At 39.4% G+C, this 25,849-nt stretch overlaps 2 protein-coding genes across 4 annotated transcripts in view; one reads left to right on the top strand and one right to left on the bottom strand.

The window, feature by feature from the left end:
• Positions 1-3,945, bottom strand: part of IKZF3 (IKAROS family zinc finger 3) — a 49,345-nt gene extending 45,400 nt beyond the window's left edge. For all 3 annotated transcript variants that reach the window (XM_030541583.1, XM_030541585.1, XM_030541584.1), the window contains exon 1: positions 3,832-3,945. In XM_030541583.1, coding sequence (XP_030397443.1) covers positions 3,832-3,838 — 7 coding nt within the window. In that variant the 5' untranslated portion in view covers positions 3,839-3,945. The remainder of the gene's footprint in view (positions 1-3,831) is intronic.
• Positions 3,946-10,649: 6,704 nt separating this feature from the next.
• On the top strand, positions 10,650-25,301 carry ZPBP2 (zona pellucida binding protein 2). Its single transcript, XM_030541709.1, has 8 exons — positions 10,650-10,946; positions 11,998-12,100; positions 14,597-14,722; positions 16,276-16,437; positions 17,400-17,618; positions 21,624-21,709; positions 22,866-23,043; positions 25,204-25,301. The coding sequence occupies exons 1-8, from the start codon at positions 10,650-10,652 to the stop codon at positions 25,299-25,301; spliced, it is 1,269 nt and encodes a 422-aa protein (XP_030397569.1).
• Positions 25,302-25,849: the final 548 nt, after the last annotated feature.

Raw genomic sequence — 25,849 nt, 5'->3', positions numbered from 1 at the left:
TATGGTGGTACAAAAACGGTGTTTAGACTAGCCCTTAACCTCTCAGTGCAGGGACTATCCCTTTATGTGGATTTGTACAGTGCTTTGCACAATAGGACCCTGGTCATGACCAGGACCTTTGGGAAATACGTCACTATAAATAAATTAATTAATTCAAATTTTAAAAAATGACATTATGTATCATTTTTTTCCCTCATTCACTAATACCACAGTCTTTGCATAACTTTCAGGCCTCAATATCTATTCATCTGCACCTGGATTTCACCAGACATTAGTCTTCTCTAAAAGACCTTCCTTCGAGCCCTTATGTTTTCTTCATATATATCCTCAGACCTCCTTTCTCAGTAAAATATTTTGAGCCAAATCCTTCCTTATACCATGCAGGTGTGCTAGAAGGAGAAATGGACACAGGAAGCCTCTGTGCTTCATGAAAACAGTAAGACAATATCTCTACATAGCGCCCAGAAAAGCACAAGGAGGGGCTCACTTACATACCAGCTAGTCCTCATAAACTTAATGGAGGCAGGAACTGCTGCCTAGGGTACATGGGAAGGGTGCAGCTGACTAAAGTGTATGTTGCATTTAGTGCGCAAAGTTCATTTACAAAACAGAAGTAAAGTGTAATAGATAGTGAGACTCACTCTATGCCAGCATTAGAGCTGTCAAATAATACTTAACAACAAACTTAGTCAAGGAATGTTGTTATATTTTAAGCCTAAAATAATTTAGAACAATTTATTCTGTTATTTGATCAGCATACAGACATGGCTGAATAACTTGTGAACATATGTAATGAATCATGTATTCAATGACTTGTGATTTTTTCCATTAAATATACAGTGAATAATATCTTTCTATTGGCCACACAGCTCTAACCAGCAGAATGGCAAGTGTGAATCTGGCACTGTTATGTTCTCTTCTGTCTGTTTGCCACCACCAGTTAAAGGCAGGATTTTGCCTTTTTTATTAGTATATTACATTTTCCAATGCAACTGTAATTCTACACATCGAGGATGAAATCTCATCCCCACTGAAGTCAACTGAAGTTTTCCAATTGACTTCAATGGAGTCAGCATTTCACTGCAAATACCTGTTTCACAGATTACTATTTGCATTCTCTTGTATTTTCAGTTTCTAAAGACAATTAACCCTGTTATTATTGCATGTAGTGGAGCAATTAAAACTATTTACTTTGTCTTGATATAATCTTAATAGGCACAAGGAAACTTTGAAATAAAAATACAACAGTCTAGGCCTCTGTCTGCAATCAGATCTACACAGTTTAAATTTTGAATCCACCAAGATTCCTAATGCAAGATCAGTCTGTTACATATAGTATGTAATTTCTTTTGTCACTGTCATATAATTTCCAATATTTTTCATATTCAAAACCATGTTATACTTCTAACAAGTGAACAAGGGAAAGCCTATCTAATTTTCAGGTTGAAGTGCCTTATTTGGCATTTCAAACCTCAATCACTTCCTGAAGAAAACATTTGGCCCTATTTCATCTTGTATTAAACAAAGTTATTTCTTTTCACTTTTTCGATTATATGTGTCCCTAATAGTATCTTTCTCATAGTCTCAGAGAGTCCAGCTAATACAGCATTAAAGCTCTTTCCCATTAAAGCATTCTCTTTTTCCTAATAATTTTAATTCCCTTTTTAAATGAGACATTTCAGTTTTAGAAATAAATTATGCCATAACCTAAGTAGACTAAACTGATTCTTTTCCACCATGGCTCTCTGCTAAAACTAGTATGCATTTTGAAAATGACCTTGAAAACTCAAAATGTAACAGTTTACAGATTTTTAGTCTATAGATCCCTCAAAATAAACACGATGGGACTTTAATCATCTTACATCCTTCCCCATGGACTGTGCCTCAACATGATGGAAAGGCTTGAGTAATCTCATGAGCCTGAAAACTATGCTGGCAGGAATATAACTGGTAGGGTCACCCATGCCAGATTGGCTCCTACCCTTCAGCCTGACCAAAGGCAGTCTACCTGTCCTCCTGCTAAGAGGTTGGAAGAGGGCTAACAACCTGTTCCTGTAAAAAACAAAGCCGTTACAGAAATATACACTACTTCTCGGCTCAATATTGGAAAACAGTGATGAAGGCCCTATGTTCCTCCTGGAATAATGAGGCATAAATCAAGCCAGTCTCATGGACTATACAGTATTTTAAGTTAGTCTTGGACATATGTTGGAAAATATAATGTCTAGTAGTATGCAGTTATGGACAACATTTTGATTTTCACTTTAAATTTCGATCTACATTGGTATCTACCTTAAGAAACTGACCTTGTGTGGTATGTGGGATATCTTTACTCAGTTTATTCATCCCAATACATTAAATGCAAAAATGCTAATCACACAAGGTCAAATTCTGCATTCCTTAATAAAATAAACTTTCACTAAACTCTAACATTTGGTAAAGGAAGGACTACAGAATTTAGCTCATAAACACCAGGCCCAATCTGAAAACCCTTACTCTTGCAAGTAAACATGTGAGTAAAACCTCACTGAATTCCATAGGATTACCTGTTCTTTTTTTAGGGCAGGAAAAACAAGGGAAGACATCCTGGTCCCACTGATGTCAATGGTAAAGTTCCATTGACTTCAATGGAGTCAGGATTTCACCTAAAAGTGTAAAACTAGGATTATAAAAGAAAACGTTACAGTTATTGTGTTCAGAGAATATACAGTGTAACTTTATTCTATACAGCATCGTTTACATAAATTGCATCCGAAAACATAAGAAACTTTAGTGCACTTCAAATGCATCAAGTGAATTTCAGAGTGTAGGATGTCACATGGGACCCATTGATAGCATGAAAACTTGAATCATCAGTAGCAAGATATATTTTACTTGCAAGAGTTTTTAAAAGACAAATAAGCAATTTTTTGGAGAAAAATATACATTTCACAGAGGTAGAGGCCTGCTTATTTCTTATTCAGAGACTGTTTGTTCTCACTTGCTGAATAAAAACATGCAGTAAGTAATCACAACTTGATCTACTAAGAAAAATGAAACTGACACAGGCAAGTAGGCAAACTGCAGTTAGACCCATTCTTTCAAAGCATTCACGACTATCAAGCTGTGGCTACCTGAATTGAGTCAGGTTGTATTTAAATTATGAGTCTTCCAGAAATGTACATCTCAAAATCTTTCATCACAAGAGGGATAGACATTGTTAAAACAAAATTTTAATTTAACCTACAAGAAGGGGGTCTCCCCCTCGAACTGAGTGAGACTAGGCAGGGATGATTTTACTCTCAGGTTTTTTTAACATGAAGAATTGAAACAATGTATTAATAATCTCTCTCAAACTACTAGTGAATGTGGGTAATTGCAAAGGTTGTTAATAATATGAAGAAACAAAGTATTTTGCCTCGTTTTAAATACTAGAACCTAAATTAACCTGCAGCTTCGTTTCAACTGGATATGAAAGCTGAGTGCGCTTTTTATAAGCACAAAGAAACCCACACGCTCTTCATTCGTTAAAACCCAGAAGATGAGCTGTAGTTAAACCGGGCTCTAAATCTAACTTTAACATACACGTTGCACAGGTTCTGAAATTAAATGTAGAAAGAGGCTCGACTCGTTTCCTGTTTTATTGCAACACACGATTTGATTCCACCTCTATGGATTGGAATCTGGTTGCAGAAAAGACGGCAAAAGGAGAAACTTTCAATTAACTGCGAGGACAGTCATGATTTATAAAATACTCCATTAAAGACGATTAAAGCAACCAAAAAAGAATCACCCAGGGATCCCTAAACCGGTGCACTACACCCTTGTAAAAACAGTGGAGTCTCTTCTCACCTTCCATGCTGCTGTTCCACGTGCGCTCCCTACTCCACGTGCTGGTCCAGGGCTCTAGGATTCTCAACTGCAGCAGGCGGGAGATTCCCAGCGACTGGGCTTCCGCTCTGGATAGGAGACGGTGACATCAGGCATTTAAAGGGACAGGAACTCATTGTCTGTGTGATTAGAGCGGCGCCGGGTGGTGGTTTGAAAACCTCGTGCAAAACTGCTGCGAGAACACAGAGCCCCTGTAATCCCTGGCATGAGTCTGGGTGCAAAATTTCAACCTCTGGGCAGGAGAAATGGGCACATTTCAGAATTATTTTGGTTAATTAACTAATTTAAAAATGCATTCATTTCATGTGATTGAAATATGTTTAGTTTCAGGCACAAAAAATGCCACCTCGACAGCTAAAATGTATTACCAGCAAGTTATCTATAGTGGGAGGAAATCGGTGTGTTTTTGAGAGTTAAACCTGTAAGACCATGTATTTTGATAGGCGGAGGCAGTTGGATTAGTCCTAAAATAAACATTTAAAATGTCATTAGGATTTTTTAAAAGGCTTCTTCATAGTCCTGTAACCTGAGATTTATAAACATCATAACGTTTTACTCTTCTCCAGCACCCTTTATACCGAAGTGCTTTGCACACAATCTACACTGCAGAGGCACTGTAATGCAATATCTGAGGGATATAGGGTCCTGCCTCCCCAATCTGTGTGCAGGATGCAATAGTGCAAAGGAAGGGGGGATTTTTGGTAGGGATATAAGGGCAAACTCCTATTCTCACACAAAGCACCAGTGGATCAAAAAGTGCCAGTGCAAACCCTACTCTTAGAAAAAGGGTCACAACAAGCGTCATGGCTCTTTAGCTCCATGTGTGCAGAGATGGCTTTCTGGCTTGCCAAGTAAAGAAGCAATGGCAGGGTCCCCAGAAACAGGCAGATACTACTTGGAGAAAGGAGCAAGATATACAAGACAGAATAACAACACTTGCTATTCATGGAGCTACAGCGGTGGCAGAGTTGGGAATAGAAGCCAGGTATCCTGGTTACCAAATCCATGTCCTATTCCCTGGATTACATTGTCTCCCCGGAAGCCACTGAGGGACTCCCAAAAGCATGGGATCCATCCTGGAGGTGTCACTAGTGAAACAGGGAATAAGGTCTTATGTGACTGACACTCTCCATGATCCCATCACCAGAAAGGGAAACTGGGCTCTGAGTTGCTGAGGATGTTGTAACACCTCTAAAATGTGGTGTCCTAAGTCATCACATGTCTTTACACTCACATATCTTTCTTAGTTCCCAGTGACTTGTTCCAGGGAAGTTTCTTCACATGTACAACATTATGATTAAAAAAACATTATTCTTTGAAAGGAATGGCCAAGGTGCATTCAAGGAATTCCACATGTCCCATGTCTGCCCTCATCTTGAATACAAACAGGGCATCAGCAGATACTAGTTTCCAGCATGCATGACCCATATTGGTCCAGTTGAACTACAGTTGTCTGTAAGATATATGCCTCCATATTAAACATAAAAGACAGATGCAATGTGTTCCATTCAAGCAATTTGCCATCGTAGCCCACACTTGTGAAAATAGTTTACCACTCCTTCTGTAAAGCAGGTGATCTAATGGGCCCATAATCCATTAAAAAAAATTTCCAGTTAAAAATGGTGCTTATCATTTATACAGTGGTTTTCATTTTTTAAGTCCTTTACAAGTATTAATTTCCACAATACCCCTTAAAAGTCATTTGGGGGCTACTTAGTTTCGGTCGTCTATTAGTTACTCAAAAGACAGTAACTACTGTATTGCTAAGAAGGATTTGACAGGAGTAACTCAGAACTACCTTGCCTTGGTGGGTTTGTGACTCATTTCTTACAATTTGGCAAGGGTAGTTTAGGACTTTGTTTGAATGAGTGTTGCAATAGCATGCCAGCATGCCCACACTCAACATGAACAAATATTTTTCTTTCTTTATATTTAATTTCCTTTATGTGTTACTTGGACTGGTACTGTTTTTACATCATGTAAACATGGTGACATGGTCTTCAGACACTTGCATCAACACTGTTTTCTCTGTGTTATTCACCCTCGCAGGCTTGCATATATATTAACATGATATCGCTGAGACAACACTAGGCCTCTCTTTAGTCTTAATAAAGGAAAGTCAATGATTGTTAGCTTTTTAAAAAAAAGCAAAAATAACTCAGCTGTTTAAAAAATGACAAATTACAAAGATGCCTAGTAATCATCAGTTATGAGTAATTCCATTCAAATACCTTTGCTACTAATAATGAATCATCTTTGTTCCTACAACTCAACAAAAAGTAACATGAAACTGGGTCTAATAAACCCTTGGGAACCAAATCAGCTGAAGTTTTGAATGTGCGAGAATTCACATGTTAACTAAAAATAGTTTTGTAATTGTTTTTATCAGAGTTCAGAATTATTTACCAAGAAATGGCCTTATGAAATTTTAAATGGCCTAGATATTACAATCAATGCATCAGCAACCAGCATCATCACAAGAACAATCATCTCATGACATGATTTGACATCGTCTTATATTTGTATGAGCAACTTCAAGCTCTGGTGAGCGAAAGGAAGGGGGGAAATTAATACTTTAGATTGAGGCTTCTATGATTGTTATCAGTATGGAATACTTAATTTTTAAAAAATATGTTTTGCTTAATTTGGACTTTGTGTTTTTAGAACTTGCAGCTTGTTTATGATCTATTTATTTGACAGTTGAGAAATTAAATAAAAGCATTGGAGTAAGAACTGGACTGAGAATTAATTTACATTGTTACTTGACATTTTATGGGAACGATTACATCTCTAAGGTTATGGAGGCCAAGTCATGCAACCCATACTTCTGCAAGTAGTCCCTTTGAAGTCAATGAGAGTACTCATGCAATGATTGCAAAATCAAGAGACTAAAGTATTGGTGAATGAAATGGTGATCTGAAGAGATCTTTCAAAAGACAAAGAGAACATGGCTCTGCTATTTGATAACAGTACAGCACAGGGATGTGATTCTAAGAGTTATTTTTTGTGACCTCCTGAAGACAGCATTCTGACTGAATGTCCATCCAGTTTCTATAACCCAAAAAGGGAGAAGAGCTAGACACTTCATGAAAGTCCCTGAGTACCTCACTGTTCCCAGTCTGTTCAGTGTCAAAGGTCCTGAGATACTACAGTATTGGATGATAGTATAAAACCCTGAAAAAAATAGAAAATATCAATAATATAGAAATGACTATGTTTGTAAGGATTATTAAAACTCTGAATGTTGACAACAGAGGGAAGTACAAGAGACTTTATAAAATAAAATACTATTATTATTCCTTTTGAGCAGAGCAGTTAGCTGGTATTCCAGGGTCTTGGGATAACTATTGTTATGTTTAGTTTATCTGTATTAAATTCCAAATTAGACTCATTGCGCCTTGGAAACACCCATTGCAACTGAAAAGTCAAAGCTGTAGGAAATAATAGAAGTTACAGGTTGGCTTCAGTGGAAGCAGGGAAGGATAGAGTTGTCTCTTCAGGTGACTGTGAAGGGATTGCCATTAAAAAAAGTGCTTTCATCACCTGAACTCTTTTTTCCATATACACATTTTGCTGTCTGAATGAAATTGTAAAATTGGGTGTTTGTGAATTATAACATATTTATTGATCTATCAAGGGCCAGTAAGATGAGAAGCATTATCTGAATGCTAGTGTACTGACTCTAAAATACAACTTAATTCTTACTATAGAAAGTAAAATACACCAAGAGGCAGATGCACAAATAAGTTTATTGCATATTGTATATGAATGCTCTGTATTAAGGAATTGTTGTTTAGTAGATTAATGTAGCTTTGTTTAATTTTTAGAAGATCTTTCTATGTATTTGTACAGCGCCTAACATATTGGAGCCAGTGGGCGCTATCACAAGAATAAGAAGTAAATAAAAAATATTTAAGGAAATAAACCAAACTGTATCACTTATTTTTTGGTTGACAAAGAATCTTTTTAAAGAAGAAAATGCTGTTCACAGATCTATTAAAAAGATGACCTAGCTGCTTTTAACTCAGAAATATCATACTGACTTTGAAAGGAATGAGTCATTTGGCTAGAAACATAGATCATAAGTCTCAATCTACAGAGATCCAAAACTGCAGACAAAGCTTTATAATGGAGAGAATCTTATTTTACAATAATTAACAAGTGGGATAATGAAAGTTTGTGTGGGACAGTCAAATTAAATTTGGGCATAAACATCCTCTGGAACAGACTGAGATATGACTAGTATATAACGGACACAGATTAGAACTGAATCACTTTGCCGATATCACATAAGTGTGAAAAGTTAATTTGAGTAAAACTGAAAATCTTTGACACAGAGGAACGCTAGACCTTTTTGAGATGGTCCTAATTTTAAATTAATCAACTACTCATTGAAACTAAAACCGAACCCCTTTTGACATATTCCTTACACCTGAGCCAGCTAGTCTAGACATAACCGTTAAGTTTTCCTGAACTTGAGTAAACTGAAATAACTAAAGCAGCACCAATGTTTAGGCAGGAAACTTTAAATAGCAGGAAAATTAGAGGATAAATAGTTTAAAAACACTAATGTTTTAGTCCATAATTGTGTTTTCAATCTCAACATTTTCCTTTCATAATTCAATATTATTCCCTTGGGAGGCTTCTTTCTTTCTTAATACTGTTAGCTAAAGTCTTTGGCATGTTTTCTGAACACGGTTATATGGCTGTTTCTAGCCATGTCAAATATGAATACTGTGTCCAGGCACATTTTCTGAACATGGTTATTTTAACACTGTTTTTAGAAATGCAGTGTTACCAGCCCCAAATGTTCAAAAAAGTTGAGCCAGGCCCCCAAAATCATGAGATTGGCTTAAAAATTATGATATTTTTAAAAACAATAAATCTGAAGTTCTTTTTGTTTGCATTTTGGATTTTGATACAAGATCACATTTTCAAGCTTTTTGCCACAATCAGTGCTGAAAATTTACTTAAAATTAAAAGAAATAGTAGAGAGTCTCAACTCATCACATGCCTCCAGAAGCTGGGGCTTTTAGAAAAACACTAAACATTGCAGGGCTCACAATTAAATTGTGAAAGCTGACACAGCGGAGTGGGGACACAAACCATATTGTCACTGTGTCTAGCAATGGTTTCTAAACATGGTTATAGTGCAGTGCTGTTTCTAGCTGTGCGAAGGAGGGGCAGACATCACCATGCCCCAGTTCCCTCAGGGTCCCTGAAGGTTTTTCTAATATTGTTGCTAGCTGTGTGAGCCAGGATATGGAGCACTGTGTTATGGTATTTGGAAATAATTTCTGGGCATGGTTATAACAACATTTCGACTGGTGAGGGGCATGGAGGTGTTGAGGATAGATGGCGTAGTGGCGCTCCGGGTGGTTCAATCCCAAGGAAGGAGAATTATGCTTTTGCACTTTGCAACTTGCTTTACTGTGCTGGGGTGGAGAATGGGGTAGAAAGGGAGACCCACCCCACCCAGTGGTTTTATTAAAGAGGGGGGATGCTGGCCTATCCAGCCAGATTTCCTGCACGGCCTTCTCCTATCAGCCCCATCGGCCTTTCAGGTGGGCAGCTGACCTCCCCCCCACGAGACAGGGACTCCCTTTAAGGGGGAAAGAGGCCTCTCTGGAGAATCAAGGTAGCAAATGGCAGCAGAAAGGAGGCGGGAAGAGCTGGTAGGCTTCGTATGCATCTGCCGCGACAGGCGGAAAAAAGCTGGGAAGGGGCAGCTGGCCTCGCGCTGCGGACGTGACAGGCGGAAAAAAGCCAGGAAGGGCATTTGGCCTCGCGCTGCGGACGCGACAGGCGGAAAAAAGGCGGGAAGGGCAGTTGGCCTCGCGCTGCGGACGCGACAGGCGGAAAAAAGGCGGGAAGGACAGTTGGCCTCGCGCTGCGGACGCGACAGGCGGAAAAAAGCCGGGAAGGGGCAGCTGGCCTCGCGCTGCGGACGTGACAGGCGGAAAAAAGGCGGGAAGGGCAGTTGGCCTCGCGCTGCGGACGCGACAGGCGGAAAAAAGGCGGGAAGGGCAGTTGGCCTAGCGCTGGGGACGTGACAGGCGGAAAAAAGGCGGGAAGGGCAGTTGGCCTAGCGCTGGGGACGTGACAGGCGGAAAAAAGGCGGGAAGGGCATTTGGCCTCGCGCTGCGGACGCGACAGGCGGAAAAAGGCGGGAAGGGCAGTTGGCCTCGCGCTGGGGACGGGACAGGAGGAAAAAGGCGGGAAGGGCATTTCATCTCGCGCTGGGGACACAACAGGCGGAAAAAAGGCGGGAAGGGGCAGTTGGCCTCGCGCTGCGGACGCGACAGGTGGAAAAAAAGGCGGGAAGGGGCAGTTGGCTTCCCGCTGCGGACGCGACAGGCGGAAAAAAAGGCGGGAAGGGCAGTTGGCCTCGCGCTGCGGACGCGACAGGCGGAAAAAAAGGCGGGAAGGGGCAGTTGGCCTCGCGCTGCGGACGCGACTGGCGAGAAAAAGGCGGGAAGGGCAGTTGGCTTCCCGCTGCACGGGCGACAGGCGGGCAGGGCATTTGGCCCGGGGCTGCGGACGCCCGCGGAAAAAGGCGGGCAGCGCAGAGCTGTCGGTCACGCGCCGCGGCGGTTAGAAGGCTGCGGGCCGGGGCGGGGCTGCGAGGGGCGCTGTGCCCCGCCCCCTCCCCTGGGCAGCGAGCCGGGGTGGCGCTTGACCATGGAGGGCGGCGGCTGGGGGCTGTGCAGCGCGGCTCTCCTCTCCCTGGGGGTGTTGCTGAACGCCTGGTGTGCCCTGACCCAAGGTAGCCCGGGGCCATGGTGTCCTCACTCGCTGCGGGGGCGGCCCGGCTCTCCAGCCCTCACCCTGCGGCACACCAGGTTCTCCCTGCGGCCCTGGCTCTGCGATCAGAGAGGAAAGGGGCCATTGTCCTGTCCCAGAGCCCCTCATTGCCTGAGAGCAGAAACCATCAGGGCCTCCTGTTCCGCGTGGGTCATCGCCGAGAGCTCTTGGCCTCGCTCTTTGGGAAGCCAGGCACCAGAAGGGGCCAGCCCACTGGCCTGGAGGCCTTCAGCGAAAGCCTGGGTCAGGGGTCATTGGGGACCCCCAAAATGGTGGGACAACGGTCCTCACACCCATTTGGGGCTCCCCTTGCACACATACATCAAAGGGGACCGACTCCCTTTAAACTGCTCAGTGGGTATGGAAACTGGAGCAGAGAAACGTGGGCCCCACACTCTCCACAAGGTCACTAATGCTGTGGCTTCCCTGAACCCCACTTTTGTCAGAGAAATCAGGGCCTCCTGCAACCTCAGCAGGTGCGTCCCTAACGCAATCCCAGCTGTGGTGAGATGCCCTTCTGTGGTGGGCGTTACATAACCGTAGTTATCACTTCTTTTGCCCCAAAGTCAGATGGGGTGTCTGGGAGTTGGGGGCTCCTGCAAATTATAAACAAATGGTATTCCTTTCAGAGAGTGTTAATGGAAATCTCTAACCTGTTCACTGAAATCTGTAACTCTTCAGGGGTCCTGAAGTTGATCAAAGACAGTGCTTGGCATAAGCAGACAAAGCAATTGCTTAAGGACCATGAGCAACTCACAGCCCCCCCATTAATTAGTAAATGTTGTATGGGGGTGCCCCCTAAAATATTCCTGTTTAGGAGCGCCGGTGGATTAGCACAGGCACTGCTATTGATTAGTTAAGCATGCAAAGCACTTCCTTAGCCTTTTGGGCAAAGTGTGCTGTTTCCACAGAACTTTCTGACCAGGGTAGTGAATGACGAATTAGAAATTGAATCCAGGACTTTAAACAGCAGAAAATGGTTCAAACCAGTAGGTAATTCTTCTGGCTCCAAACTCCAGGTTTTTGTTTAGTATGCATTTATATCAGGGAAGTAATGTCCATTCTGTAAGTTTCATACAAGCTTGACAAGTTTTGTAGCTGAGAGCTGCAAATTGTTAAACAGCTTCCTTAGTTATTTACATTTTTTTGGAAAGATAAATATTTAGCCAGTTTAGAGGCTCCAAAGTCAAGACAGGTTTACTGCTCAAACAGTAAACAGGAGTCCTTTTTTTAAGAAAAGGATGGAAGGGAGGGGAACTGCAAGAGTAAAATAAAAGAGGAAACAAACTACATTCAGATTTGATTTTTAAAATATTTTTTAAGTGTTACTGTATTTTCTCTACAGTGGAAGCTGCAATTGATGAAGAACAATATTCTGTTAAAGTAATTAAAAAGAATTATATTTATGGCAACATCAAACATCAAGGTGATTATTTTTATAGTTAAGATCTAAGTAAGCATTTTAATACAATATTAATACAAATATAATAAATACAGCAATAAAGCATATAAACAAATATACATATGTAGATGACTGTGGCTGTGTTATTATAGCAAGAATTTCAAATCCTAATTATATAGAAAATTACATAATTCTTCAAGCATATAAACAGGAAATGGATATCATAAAATAGGTAACTAAATTTTTTACTTCAAATTATTCCCTGCTGGAACAATTCAATTACTGTAATCTGAAAGCTGTCAACAAATCATACCTACTGTGCAATAAAGGACATTGTAAACAGAAAGATCTGTGAATTAAGTGATTGCACGGAGCAGTAGGATGTGCACTTAATGGGTTTTTATATAAAATGAAAAAGGTATTGGCAAAATGATAATTCATTCTACAAGCTATCAGCATTCCACAATCTTGGAGAGTCTGTTTTCAGTAAGGACTGTAAGTCAAGTATGCAGAACTGTGTTTTGGCCTAGGCCAGGGGTCTCCAAACTTTATCAGATGAGGGCCATATTAGTTTTTTGAAGAGGCTTCATGGGCCAAAGCAACTGTTAAAGAAATTAAATATATGCAAAATTGTTAAACAACAATACTGTACTATGTCAGTGTTGCATTAAATTCTAAATCAGATATAAAAGTTAATCGATGCAGGTACTGTGAAATCACAAAATATTTGTCAATACATTAAAAATCATTTCACATTTTTATTTTATTTCTAAACACTCACACATTTGTATCATACAAATACTGTTTGGTTCTATTAGTGTTGTAGCTAAAATTTAACCATTATGGAAGTGTTAATTTCTATCTTCTTTACTCCATTTATTGGAGATGTAATCAAGCATCTGGCTTGTATTTTTACTCTAAGGCAGGGGTCTGTGCCTGCTCGGCTGCAGCAACGACTCTCCCCTAATTTGGCTCCCCTTTGGGGGGGACACTGACTCCCGGGGGCACTCACGCCTCTGCGTAGCTCAGCTGTGCTGCCGCCCTGCATGAGCTACTGCTGGCAGCCCCTCCCCATGCCTGCTCCGCTGCCTACTCAGCTGTTCGCTTCTCCCCTGTTGGTTGGAGAGCCGGACAAATGGAAGCCCCGGGCTGGATCCAGCCCACAGGCCGTAGTTTGGAGACCCCTGGCCGAGGCTGTAATGTTTTTAACTGAATCACAGTAAAGAAAGATAAAAGAGAACAATTATGTATTTTTAATCAGAGGATGGCATATACATTAGACATGGTTCTGGTGTGAATTCTTTAATCAGGGTCCCATTCTGACACAGATGGAGGTGGGTTTGAGAAAAAACTTGATTTGGCGTAAACGGTGTTTAAAAAGCCTTTGTGCCAAGGTGCAGAGAGTCCAAACTGCTCTCTAAATACCTGTTTGCTACTACATGGTGGGTAACTTAGAGTGGCAGAGTATTTGGGGATGGCGAATGGTCATGCCTGGTGGGAAACAAGTACAGTTACTGGCATAGTAGCATTGATAGAAACTTGTTACATACCCAACAGCAGTGGAAAATGTATTTATTCCATACCCATTGTAACAGATCCCACAAATTATGTAGCTGAGATATAGAGTAGGGCTACAGCTTATTCGTTTCCATATGGATCTAGTCTGTACTTGTTCTTTTCTTTCCTTTTTGTTCATTTACCAGTCTGACCCCATAAAGTATCTGATTGATCAGCACAGTTAATAGAATTAATATAATAGATTTATTCTACAAAAAGTTTAACACCACATGTTTACAACTACCTATTAGAGTTACAATGGAAACTGATTTAGAAAAACTCTAAAGAAGAACTTGAATTTGGGTGGGAGGTGAGCCAAAGTCAATGGGAGCACAATTTATTATTTAATGAGAAATTAAATAGATCATATTAGAAGAATGCCCTTGAATCTTTAAGTTTTTCAGGGGTGTAAAATCTAAGTGCTGGCAGTGGTCAATTTATTGTATTTTAGCACTAGCCTTTGTTATATTAAAGCATTAACCTTTATCAGGATACACCATGGGAACAACACGTGCTGCTGAGTTGCTGGTGATTCCAACAATACTATTCCCATGATGCAGAGCTGTGGTTTAACAAACACTTTTCCCCTGTGGTATCACTATAGAATTTTGTAAGTATTTAATGTCAGAATAAGGGTTCAGGTACTTCTTGCCTTCTCACCACCTCAGCTGCAAACTGGAGCTCTGATATTCTTAGACTGTCAAATCTTTGGAACTAGGACCATGTTTTCCAGTATATTTGGACAGTATGAAGCACATTATGGATAGTTCCACATTACAAAATAATAAATAATAATTAATAAAGAAGGCCATTAAGAGATTAGTGTAACGCTGAACTAATTTTGCAAGTTGCAGCGAAAAAAGTAAAGAATTAAATAATGTATATGTATATATAAATTGATATTTAGTAATTTTGTTCAGTTTCAGCATTGCTGGTTTTTTAATTCATTCTCTTGTATTGCAGTGAACATTTATGTTAAAGTGTATACAAATAGTCCATTTTTAGTATGCATGGATTTGGCACTTTCTCAGAAAGAAGTAATAGATCCAAACTATTTATGGATTGGACCCAATGGAAAGACTCTAAAAGGCAAGTTACTTTCTCCTCATTACAGTTTATATACAGTCTTACTGTTTCCATGTTTATTCCATCACCTACTAATCCACAGAATCTGATTTTTCTGAATATCACATAACTAGAAGCAATCCATATGTAATGGCAAAAATGAAAAATTCTTCTGAGATCTTTGTTTTCTATTTCTCTACTCTTTTACAGAAAAAAATTAATTCCATCACTAAGGGTTGAGTAGATTTCAGAATTCTGTATGTGAGATCACGTGTTCTAAGTTTTTGGTGATCTCTATCACCAGTGAGATAGTGTGATTTATGGGTCATATTATCCTATGTGAATTTGTTCATGGGTGCTTCCATTAATGTTCATTTCTTTAAGCCATTTTCCAGAAGAAATAATAATGTGTGATTAGTCAGAATTTGTTTTGGAGCTCTTCCTGATTTCCATAAAGAAAGGAGGTAATTTTCTTCACATAACTGACACAGATGTATAAAGCAGATTAAGGAAGCAAGGCTGGGGATTGAATATCCAATCAGGCACTTAGAGGGAAACTGGAAGCACTATTAAAAATCGCTGCTTGCTAACCAAATGGGTGAGAGATTATGGAGAAGGTGGAGCTCCACGCCTAGTGGGCTGGGTTGTTGTTTGATTTGGGATTTTTCTGTTTGAATCTATATTTTCCTGTTTTGTTGTTGTTAACTAAGCACAGACAGGAATAAAAGAATAAAACTGTGAAGAAAAGCTTCACTTGGTAAAAGACTTTGTAGCTGATCCAGTTGGCCCACTCCATCAGCTTACAGATGTAAACACACGAACATTCCCCACTCCACTAGTTTGAACACCAACAATGGTATTATGAATACCATAAATCCCACTCCATCAGCTTACAGATGTAAACACACAAACATTCCCCACTCCACTAGTTTGAACACCAACAATGGTATTATGAATACCATAAATGAAAAAAATGAATTACTTTTTAAGAAACTAAGCAGTTTTCACATATATAATATTAGTTGGGTATTCACTTTATTAGCATATCAAGAGCATATTTTCACCTGTTCTTAAGTTGTCAAAACAGTTGATGCTTTGAAGTATTCTCAACAAATAAATACACAAAGCATGATTTGTACTTTACTAAGGGATGTAAAAACGTGACCTTTGATATATATTTAAAGGCTGTTTTAGTATTTTTATATATAAAGTGTATATTTTTTATTTTGATATATAGCAGTGCTAAAAGCACTCCCATCTTTATGTTCTCAACACACTAACTTAAAATACATCTTAAGTGCAATAATTTAAGATAACCTGCTGCAAATCCTCCTTTCTGTCAAATAATTCTGGACCCTTACAATTATATTCCCTCTTCCAAATTTTCAAATGCCTGAGGGAAAAAAATGAGATTTGCAACAAGTCCTGTAGGTCATTAGATCCAGACCAACATCTATAAGTAAATTCATACACCTTGTAAAGGTAAATATATCTTCTGTCATCTGTTAGCATACTACATAAATTATGCATCAGTATTTTTCCAATATTAATCAGGTAGTTTCCTGTTTCCATTTTAGGACAAAGTTACGTCAATCTCACTGAAACAGGAAAACTGATGGTGAGAGGTTTTCAGGAGTCTATGTCTGGATCTTATACTTGCACTCTTTCTTATAAAACCATCAACACTGACATACAAGAAGAGAGAGAGAAATTTAAGACATATAAATTTATGGTATATGGTAAGACTGTACAAATTTGCTGGTACACTAGTGCATGTGATTTTTCTGAATATTGGTTTATTAAAACAATTAGTTAGCACTGTACTCCAGAATGTAAGTTACATTTTCAAGCACCTTGGTGTTAAACATCTTTATTATTCTAAATATCGGTTTTTTAAAAATCAGTTCAATATAACTTTGATTTCAGTCAAATCAACACAACTGCCAAGAGCATGTGGTGACTGTCCTTGAGAATGAAATAATCTTTACCCTTGAGAAAAATAGATGAGGTCATTGCCTTCTTCATGCCATCACCCAAAGATACCCAAGGTCAGAAGAGGAGGCTCTGGTGTGGTTGTGATCTTGTTCCAAAGAGGTGTCAAAGATGGGCTTCTGTCCTGGTCTGATCTTAGTTGATGACTTATGTTACAAGTGGTGGAAGGGTGACAGATTGTGCAGTTTAACAACCCCATCATTCTCCCCAAAACAGTTATAAAAAAATAAATGAAAGGAGAAAGAAACAGATATAATTTCTCTTTCCAGTCAGACTTCAAAACTCTCCACCCTAAAATGCAGGTACATGAAGTACTTTCTTTAACAGCTTCTCATCACGTTTCAGTTATGTCTACTTTTTAAGCAAGTGCACAGGCTCAAGAATGGGCGTGTTCTGTGGCTATTTTGACATATAACATTTTCCCATGTTTGGTATTTAGACACATAGTCATATAAAAATATAGTGCATACACATGCAAAAATTCTTGTGCATATCAAAATAAATAAATAGCGTAACACCATTTAAGTCAGGGAAGCTATATCAAGGATACATTTGGCCTATCATGCTTAATACGTAAACAAATTGGTTTGCCTCTAAATAAAAGTCTATTTAGGATATAAAGTACAAAGAATAGTACTGCATAGGAAATATAACGTGTGAGACAGACATTATATTGCATGTACTTATGTGTATACTAATTTTTTTGAAGCATATCGGGAGCCTGACTACACATACCAGATATCTGTTCGGTTTACTACAAAAGAATGCACACTAGCAGCTAATGGTCAATTCTTTGAAGAGCTGAAGAAAATCTTGAATGATTTAATCTCTGATTTGACATGTCATGTTATAGAACCATCATACAAATGTCATGTCATCAAGATACCAAAGCATGGCCTCCTGGATGAGCTATTTGTTACTTTTCAAGGTAACAGATTTAAGCATTGTTTAAGAGGTCACACTGTTACTTTATTAACAAAAGAGTTAAATTAAGGACAATATAAATAACATTTGCAATTATATCAGAGTCATATGTTCCCATGTATGTTACTTCTCTGCTTTTCTTCAGAATTTCTGTATTTTTTCTTGTTAGCCTACAGATGGAGCTATAATGCAGCTTATGAGTTAGTTGAATTTATACTACTACTGTACTTTTTACAACCTTACTGGCAAAGGTTATTCTCTAACAGGGGTGTTGTTTGCAAAAGGCCTTGGGAAACATAGGAATGGACATACTGGATCAGACCATAGATCTATCTAGCCCAGTATCCTGCCTTCTGATAGTGGCCAATGCCAGTTGCTTCAGAGGGAATGAACAGAACAGGTAGTCATGAACTGATCCATACCTGTTGCCCATTCCCAGAAGATCATTTACTAAAGTCCAGATATAGTTCATTTATGATTCTTCATGAATGTTGTAATTCTATCAGAAAAATGATCAGATTTCTTTCTTGCTATTTTCTTCTTCTTGTTTCTTGCCACTTCCTTATTCGGGGTCGGCAATTTTTATAGTCTTCTTCCAAAACTCATGATTGTACACCTGGTTGTCATGCAAATTAGTCTCTCTAATGTCCACTGTTATCCTGTCCATGTACCAAGTCTTTGGCCTTCCCCTTGGTCATCTTCCATCCATGATCATTGCAAGGGCTAGCCTATCAACATAACTCTCAGTTCTCCATTGGCCATGTCCCTACCAATGTTGCCTAGCCTCCCTCAACTTGTCTTCATTTGGGGCAACCCGCATCATGCCCCTCACAACTTCATTTCATTTCCTATCATGGAGTGTGCAACCATTTTACCATCTCAGCATCTTCATTTCCGTGGTGGAAAGCATACTGATTTATTTTCTTGTGCCTGGCCAAGTCTCTGTTCTGCACATTTGGATGGATAGAATTATAGTTTTACACTCTACCCTTTAATTTTATTGGTGGGGTCAGCTCCCACCATTTGCACCAAGCAGCTTTGGTATAGTGCTGGACTTCACTCAGAAGGGCACTATTATCAGCAACCACTGATCCTGTGTATTTAGATTCTTTCATTTATCTAAGCTCTTTGCCTGTAATATCCTTTATGGTGTGTCCTCCTCCCTCAGTTACAACCTCAGTCTTGCTAACATTCACTCTAAGTCCTGCCTGCTCTGTTGCCACTGTTCAAAGTTGGATTTCAGGGGCTCACAATCTTTCGCACAGATCACTGAGGCCATGTCTACGCTACGAGGGGAGATCAATCTAAGTTAACCAGCTTCAGCTACATGAATAACTTAGCTGAAGTCGACATACTTAGATCTACTTCCCATGGCGTCCACAGTACACAATATTGACTGGAGATGCTTTCCCATTGACTTCCCTTTCACTTCTCATTCAGGTGGAGTACAGGAGTCGATGGGAGAGCGATTGGCGGCCGATTTAGCGGGTAGACCCGCTAAATCGCCTGCCAATGCATCGATCACCGCACGTCGAACCCCCAATAAGTGTAGACAAGACCTGACTCATCAGTGAACAGCATATTCCAAGGCAGCTCCCTTCTCACTTATCACATCCAACGCAACTACAAACAAAGAAGGATTCAACGCTGACCCCTCCTCCCCTAGTACAGCTAAACATTTACTACTGTAGCAGACTATTATGGTAGTCACTCCATCAAAAATATCCTGAATAAGGCAACATACCCTTCTGGCACACCTCTCCATTGCAAATTCCACCAAACTAATTTTCTTGATAACCATTCATACACCTTCTCCAAGTCAACAAAGGCTGCACCCAGTTGCTGTCTCTTGTCTCTAAACTTCTCCATGAGTATTCATAGAGCAAATATGGTATCAGTTGTACCTCTTCCCAGCATAAATCCATATTGACCCGTCCAAATCTCAAGGGTTCTCAGATGCTTTTCAATAATCTTCTCCCATATTTTCATAGTATGTGATGTCAACTTAATTGGGCCATAATTGGCATACAATATAATATCTCCTTTGTGTTTAAAAATGGACACCACAAAGCTTTTATGGCATTCGTCCAGCATTTTCTGTTTCTTAAGAATATCATTGAACAGACTTGTAAAATACTTGATGCTGTCCCTTCTCATTTACTTCAGTGCGTCCACCAGTACTTCATCTAGCCTACACGCTGTCTTCTTTTTCATATTCCTCAATGCCTACAACTGCTTCCTCCTATATGAAATCTGTTATGGCCTGGCTCTGATTACATTGTCTTAGTTCCTCCTGTGAGTTCTCATTTGTCACTCTTTCGAAATAATCACTCCAGACATTCTTGATTGATTCACCATTGTTTGCAATATACCATGTTTATTTCTAGTATGTACAAACTCACATGAGCATTTTCTTTCTTGCTTTAGCGAGTTTTGGACAGTCTTTTCTCTGTCATATCTTCCTAGTTGATTATATAGTTTGTCACAAGCCAAATTTTTATCTGTGACAACACTTCTAATGGCCTCTTTTTTCACCTCCATATACATCATTGCTCAGACTGCCATTTTTAAAAAGTTCCCTCTTTCTTATCCACAGATTTTTTTAACCTGAAGATTCCACCACCAAGTCTTCCTTCTTATCCTTTTTGGCACTGTTTTAATCAATTCTAGTACTTCATATGCTGTTTCTATCAACATTAACTTTAATTTGTACCAGATATCCTCAACAAATCCCTTTGTGTAGTCAGGAAGTCTATGCATAATTTCTTGTTTAAAGATTTTTTTAATTCCCATCTTTAAGTTTCCAGTGCTTAGACCTTTTTGGTGCCCAGGGATTCAGGTGTTTCCAAGGTTTCTACATTTTGAAGTCCATAAGGATAGCTGACCTATAATGCTCTCTGTCGGTGTCATGGCACTGGGGAATTGATGAGGTAGAGGGACACCTCGGACACATTTTCTCTTGACTGTGTATCTGCCCTACATGAAGAGAATTCATCCGATGGGACCTGCAGTTGCTTTGTGGCAATTTTTCTTCATCAGAGTGAATGAATTACGCTCCCCACCTCACCACCACCACCCACGTTCACAAGCCTCAAAGTTCAAATCTGCATTTGGACCTTTCCATGGTTTGAAGTTATTTGTATATATGGGGGTTTGAGTCTGTTCCATCTCTACTTTCCAGATCTTTTCTCTTATAATGTAATTATTTTGTTAGTGAATGACACTAACGTCACTAGATAGGAATCGTCAGGACCACTCCTTTTTTTCCTTATTAATAAATGATACCACATAGTTTTTTCCAGAACCTTGTATCTCTCCAGTTCTCCATGACCCTTTGGAAGTAATTATTAAGCATTCAGAATGTTCATTAGCTAATACTTTTAACATCCTAGAATGCCAAGCCAACTAGACTAACTGATTTGTATGTGTTCATGTTTTCTTAGTATTTCCTTACCTGTTTTTAATCAGTCGGAGGTAATCAAAGTTGCCTTTCCTTCCTGATTATCCATTTCTCTTTATTTTTATTATTAAAAACTCAGTTAAGTATCTTAGATCACAAGAATAATGGCTATGAAAACAATATCTTTACCACAGAAACAAATGTATTGGCCTGCTAAACCCAGGGTTGTGAGTTCAATCCTTGAGGGGGCCATTTGGGGATTGGCCCTGCTTTGAGCAGGGGGTTGGACTAGATGATCTCTTGAGGTCCCTTCCAACCCTAATAATCTATGATTCTATGAAAATGACTCTTCCTCACAAATTTGAGGCAAAATAGAGAGTGCCGCTGCTCTTGAGTTGTATTGTAATTGCATAAAATTAATGTAATATAAAGATAAGCAGCAGCAACAGTATGATGACTGGTATTTGCATGACAGTGCTTTGTAAAATAAATCTCCAAATGAAAGACACTCATTTCAGGATGCTCCTTTGTAATGTATTTTTCAAGGTATTTGTGATGAGCTATTACAAAACAGTTTTGCCTTTATACCCTTTCTCCTTTTCTCTATAGTAAATCCTTTTGCCCCAGGATGGGAAGCAGTTTGCCAACAGATTTCTTATGACTGTGAAGATGTAACCAACAGAAGAGTTCAGGAGGTAGGATATTTTTAATGCAAGCATACCTAAATAAACGTGTGAATATTTTAGAACTCAAAATGAGGGAAGGAGCCGCTGCCGGGAGGGGATTTGTAAAATATGGACTACAAAGTTATTTAAAGGTGAACTTTACTTTTCCCTATACAAACCCTAGATAATTGGGCTTTGTGCAGGGAAGTCTCAAAGAGCAAGCGCAGCATGGAGAAAGAATTTATTCCATCAATCCACAAGCAGACCGTGGTGCTTTGGTGCAGCTATTCTAGATGTGGTAGGGAATAGTAGCCATTGCTACTCCATGTTTCCTATGCAGATATTTTAGCCCATTGGATTCATGTAAACAGGACCTAGAGGCCCCTCCGCACATCCATCCCCAGTGGTCCCCTATGTAACCAATTTTGGACCATTGTGGAATGTTTCTCCCCCCCACTTATTTAAAAGGACATGTAGATATCCATGCAGACGTCCCACTCTTAAATACTTTTCTTTGTATTCAGGTAGTCTGTCCACCATTGTGTTCAGTGGATCAGTAGGGTTTAAGTGTTATAGAAGGCTTTCATGGTCCCTTCACGCTACAGTGAATTTCACCATTAGCATCTACAGATTTTGACTGGTTGTAATCCACCGTATGCAAAAAGCAGGAATGTGTATGTTATGTCTGGATTTTAAATAATTCAGCTCAGGATAGAAGACTGTATTTAAATGTCATATTTATCCAAAATTTGCTGAGGCCAATGTTAATGTTGCTTCTACATTTACTTTCTAAAATATGAAATTATGAAAATTAGCAATATGTTAACATGTACTGTATCTTTTATTTCAGTTTTCCTAGAACATAGCTCTTTGGATTATGATTTGGTAGCTGTAATACAGTTTAAAGAAACTATCAAATGTAGCTTCTGTTTTATATATAGTTCATTTAGCTTCGTGGTGATTGTTTATGATATACATTATAAAGCCCTGATCCTAAAGGCCCACTAAAGCTAATGGAAAGACTCTGGATCAGGATGCAGTCCAGTGGGTGCAGGATCAGGCCCATATTGCATATCATATACATATTCAAGCAGATATAGGACAAAATATATTTATTGATGTATCTGATCTACAAAAAACAAAATCCTAGAGTCATATTTATCATTTAATTGTTCCTAAATTTTAGGCAAGAGATCTCATTGAAGAATTTTTCCATAAACAAACATATGTTCTGAAGCACGAGTTTCGGAATGTACCTGCAATACATTATATAGACCATAGTTTTGAAGTTACTCGCATTGACAGCTGTCGTCCAGGTTTTGGAAAAAATGATGACACCCACAATGACTGCGCTAGTTGCTGTGGTAATTATAGAAAAATTAAGTATCCATATTTTTTAGCAAGCAATATAAAGATTATTGTATATTAACCCTGCTTACCGGTTTTCTGCGATAGATATAGATAGATAGATATAGATATAGATATAGTTATATATAATATAAGATTTTAATATTGGTGATAAAAGTAAGTGTGCTGCTGTTAATCTTTTGGAGAGGCATTGAAATTCTAGGTGATAAAGTTGGCAGGAATGGAAACAGCCAAGAAAAAAGTATTGATAGTATTTGATGCATATCATACTATAATAAAGGCTACCACTGCTGTCATTGGCCCATCTGGAAATATGGCTAGATGACTTTCTCCTCTTGCTCTTAGATCAGTTATAGGATTCAGGACATAAGATCAATAAGAAATTGTCACTTTCGTAGTACTGCTGTTTTAAAATAAATGCCCAACTGTTCTAGAAGTTCTCCTGCTACCAGTATCCATTTCTGAATTTAGGGTTACTGGAGGCAGGGCGTTTTCAGTAGTTCTTTAGTTCTTGCGCTCAGGCTGTGTCTTCACTGTGCACCTCACAGCAGTACAGCCACGTCACTGTAAGGCATGCAGTGTAGCCGCTCTTTGTGGTGAGGAGCAAGCTCTCCTGCCGACAGAATAAAACCATCTCCAAAGAGGGACAGTAGCATTGTTGGCAAAAGTTTTACTGACGAAAGTGCAGTTTAGACGTAGCCTCTATTTGTGTTGGCTTTCAGTATACAGTGCAAAGAAATGTAGGATTGGAAGAGACCTTGAGAGGTCATCTAGTCCAGCCTCCTGTGCTGAGGCAGGACCAAATATATGTAGACCATCTGGACAGGTGTTTGTCTAACCTGTACTTACAAACCTCCAGTGTCATGGATTCCACAGTTTTCCTTGGAAGCTTATTCCAGTGCTTAACAATTCCTATAATTAAGGCTAAAATTTTGTCAGGGATATTTTTACTAAAAGTCAGGGACAGATCACGGTCAATAGATAAAAATTCACGGCAGTCCGTGGCTGTCCCTGACTTCGACTAAAAATATCCCTGACAAAATGGAGAGGTGGATTCCGCTAAGCACCCATTGCTGCTGAGGCTCTGGGGTCCCCCGCCACCTGCAGCGAGTGGGAGCTCTGGGGTTCCCCAACCCTCATGGGGGCTAGCCTGCTTCTGGGTTCCCTCGCCCTCCTTCCTCTCCTGCAGTGCCTGAGAGCTCCTGGGGGTCCCCCAGCCATGGCTGGGCAGCTTCGGGGTCCACCTGCCGCGGCTGGACAGCTTCAGAAGATCCCCTTCCCACCCACTGCAGCTGGGCAGCTACAGGGTCCCCCTGCAGTCCGCTGAGGCTGGGCAGTTGCGGAGCGTCCTGTTCCCCTCCCCTGCGGGGGGGATTTCCCGCCACAGCTGGGCAGCCGCATATGAGAATGTTCTGTGGGATTGTGTCAAAAGCTTTACTAAAATCAAGATATATCACATCTGTAGTTTCACACCATCTACTAGGCTGGTACTGGTTTTTTAACAAGCTTATAGTTTGAACAGGTTGTATTTTTAAATTCTGAGTTTACCCAAAGGCTATGCAATACATATATGTTTTATACCTAAAAAAATAAATAGCTAACCCTCCAGAAAAACTTCTCAGGAAAGTGGAGTTGGGGGTATTTACATGTCACTAGTCATTTCCAACGGTCACATCTATTGCTTATGGCAACTGAAATTTGCAAGGCAGCCACATAGAGTCAATGTTACACAATATTAAGCAAAGTAAATGTGCATTGCTGGATTGGGACAAAGTGTTCAGCCCCTGGATTGAGCCCTTAATTTCTGATCAGACTTTTGGTTCAGGCTACTGTGTTATGAAGTGAATCTAAGTGTGTTGATCTCAGAGAAACTGAAAAAGGCATTCTGTAATACAGGTAGAGTTATCCTACAGGGTATGTCGAAATGGAGCATTAAAATATTAAATGAAAAGTCACTGATTTAAAATATATTAAAATTAAGAATGTAGTTTTCCTTCATATGGTCACTTAGCTCAATATGAAATATTCAACATGCAAAAATATAACCTGGAGTTAGTTTAGTGATCTGCTGAAAGTTTGAAAATTCCATAATGTGTATAACCCAGCCCAAGGTGGAAGTCATCTGACTGAAATACTGTATATTTGTTTGGTTGCAGTGGTTTGTGACCCTGGAACATACAGTCCTAATAATGAAGTGAGATGTCGGATTTGTACAAGCATTCGAATCAAACACTATGGAGCAAAATCTTGCTAATAAACTTAAAATAGAAATTGGAAAACTGAAGAAAAGTTGTGAAAGCATTATTATTCTTTTGTGATGTCCCTTTTTTTACCTCCAATCTTGGGGCTCTTGTATTTCAATAGCCAATCCTTTTAGGATTTATATAGCTTTACATTTTCTGTAGTCAGGAGCCACTTGTGGATGGAGATTCTAAAAAATGTCTAGTATAAAATGTTCATACCGAGGAGAGTAGTTCAGTGGAAAACAAAGAATGCAAAGAAAATTATGAGTATTAATAAGTGGTTTTTACAGAAAAATCTCTGGTTTGTGGTATTGACACTGAACACAGCATAGCACTGTACTTTAAATAAATGAAGGAGCCATAAACAATTAATGGAGAAGTAATATATGGTATAGCAGAATGATTGTAGAAGCATATTAATGTGTTATAATGCTTTAAGTAGAAGTCCATGTACATTAATGTTTGCTAGAATTTAATCTTGTAGGCTGGAAGTACATATTTAACCTCTATAATGTAAAAAATAAAACTATTTATTGTATTTCCTTTTGCTTTTTGTCCC

Source organism: Gopherus evgoodei, chromosome 23 (genome assembly GCF_007399415.2).
Source record: "Gopherus evgoodei ecotype Sinaloan lineage chromosome 23, rGopEvg1_v1.p, whole genome shotgun sequence".
In the NCBI taxonomy this organism is placed as follows: Eukaryota; Metazoa; Chordata; order Testudines; family Testudinidae; genus Gopherus; species Gopherus evgoodei.
Note: the sequence above shows the minus strand (reverse complement) of the source record. Positions and strands in the feature narration are given on the sequence as shown.

Bases quoted from the DNA above. Each gene is read 5' to 3' on its own strand.
- ZPBP2 (XM_030541709.1), top strand. From the start codon at position 10,650: ATGGTGTCCTCACTCGCTGCGGGGGCGGCCCGGCTCTCCAGCCCTCAC. The intron at 16,438-17,399 runs GTAAGACTGTAC...ATTTTTTTGAAG, and splicing joins ATATAAATTTATGGTATATG to CATATCGGGAGCCTGACTAC. The intron at 21,710-22,865 runs GTAGGATATTTT...CCTAAATTTTAG, and splicing joins CCAACAGAAGAGTTCAGGAG to GCAAGAGATCTCATTGAAGA.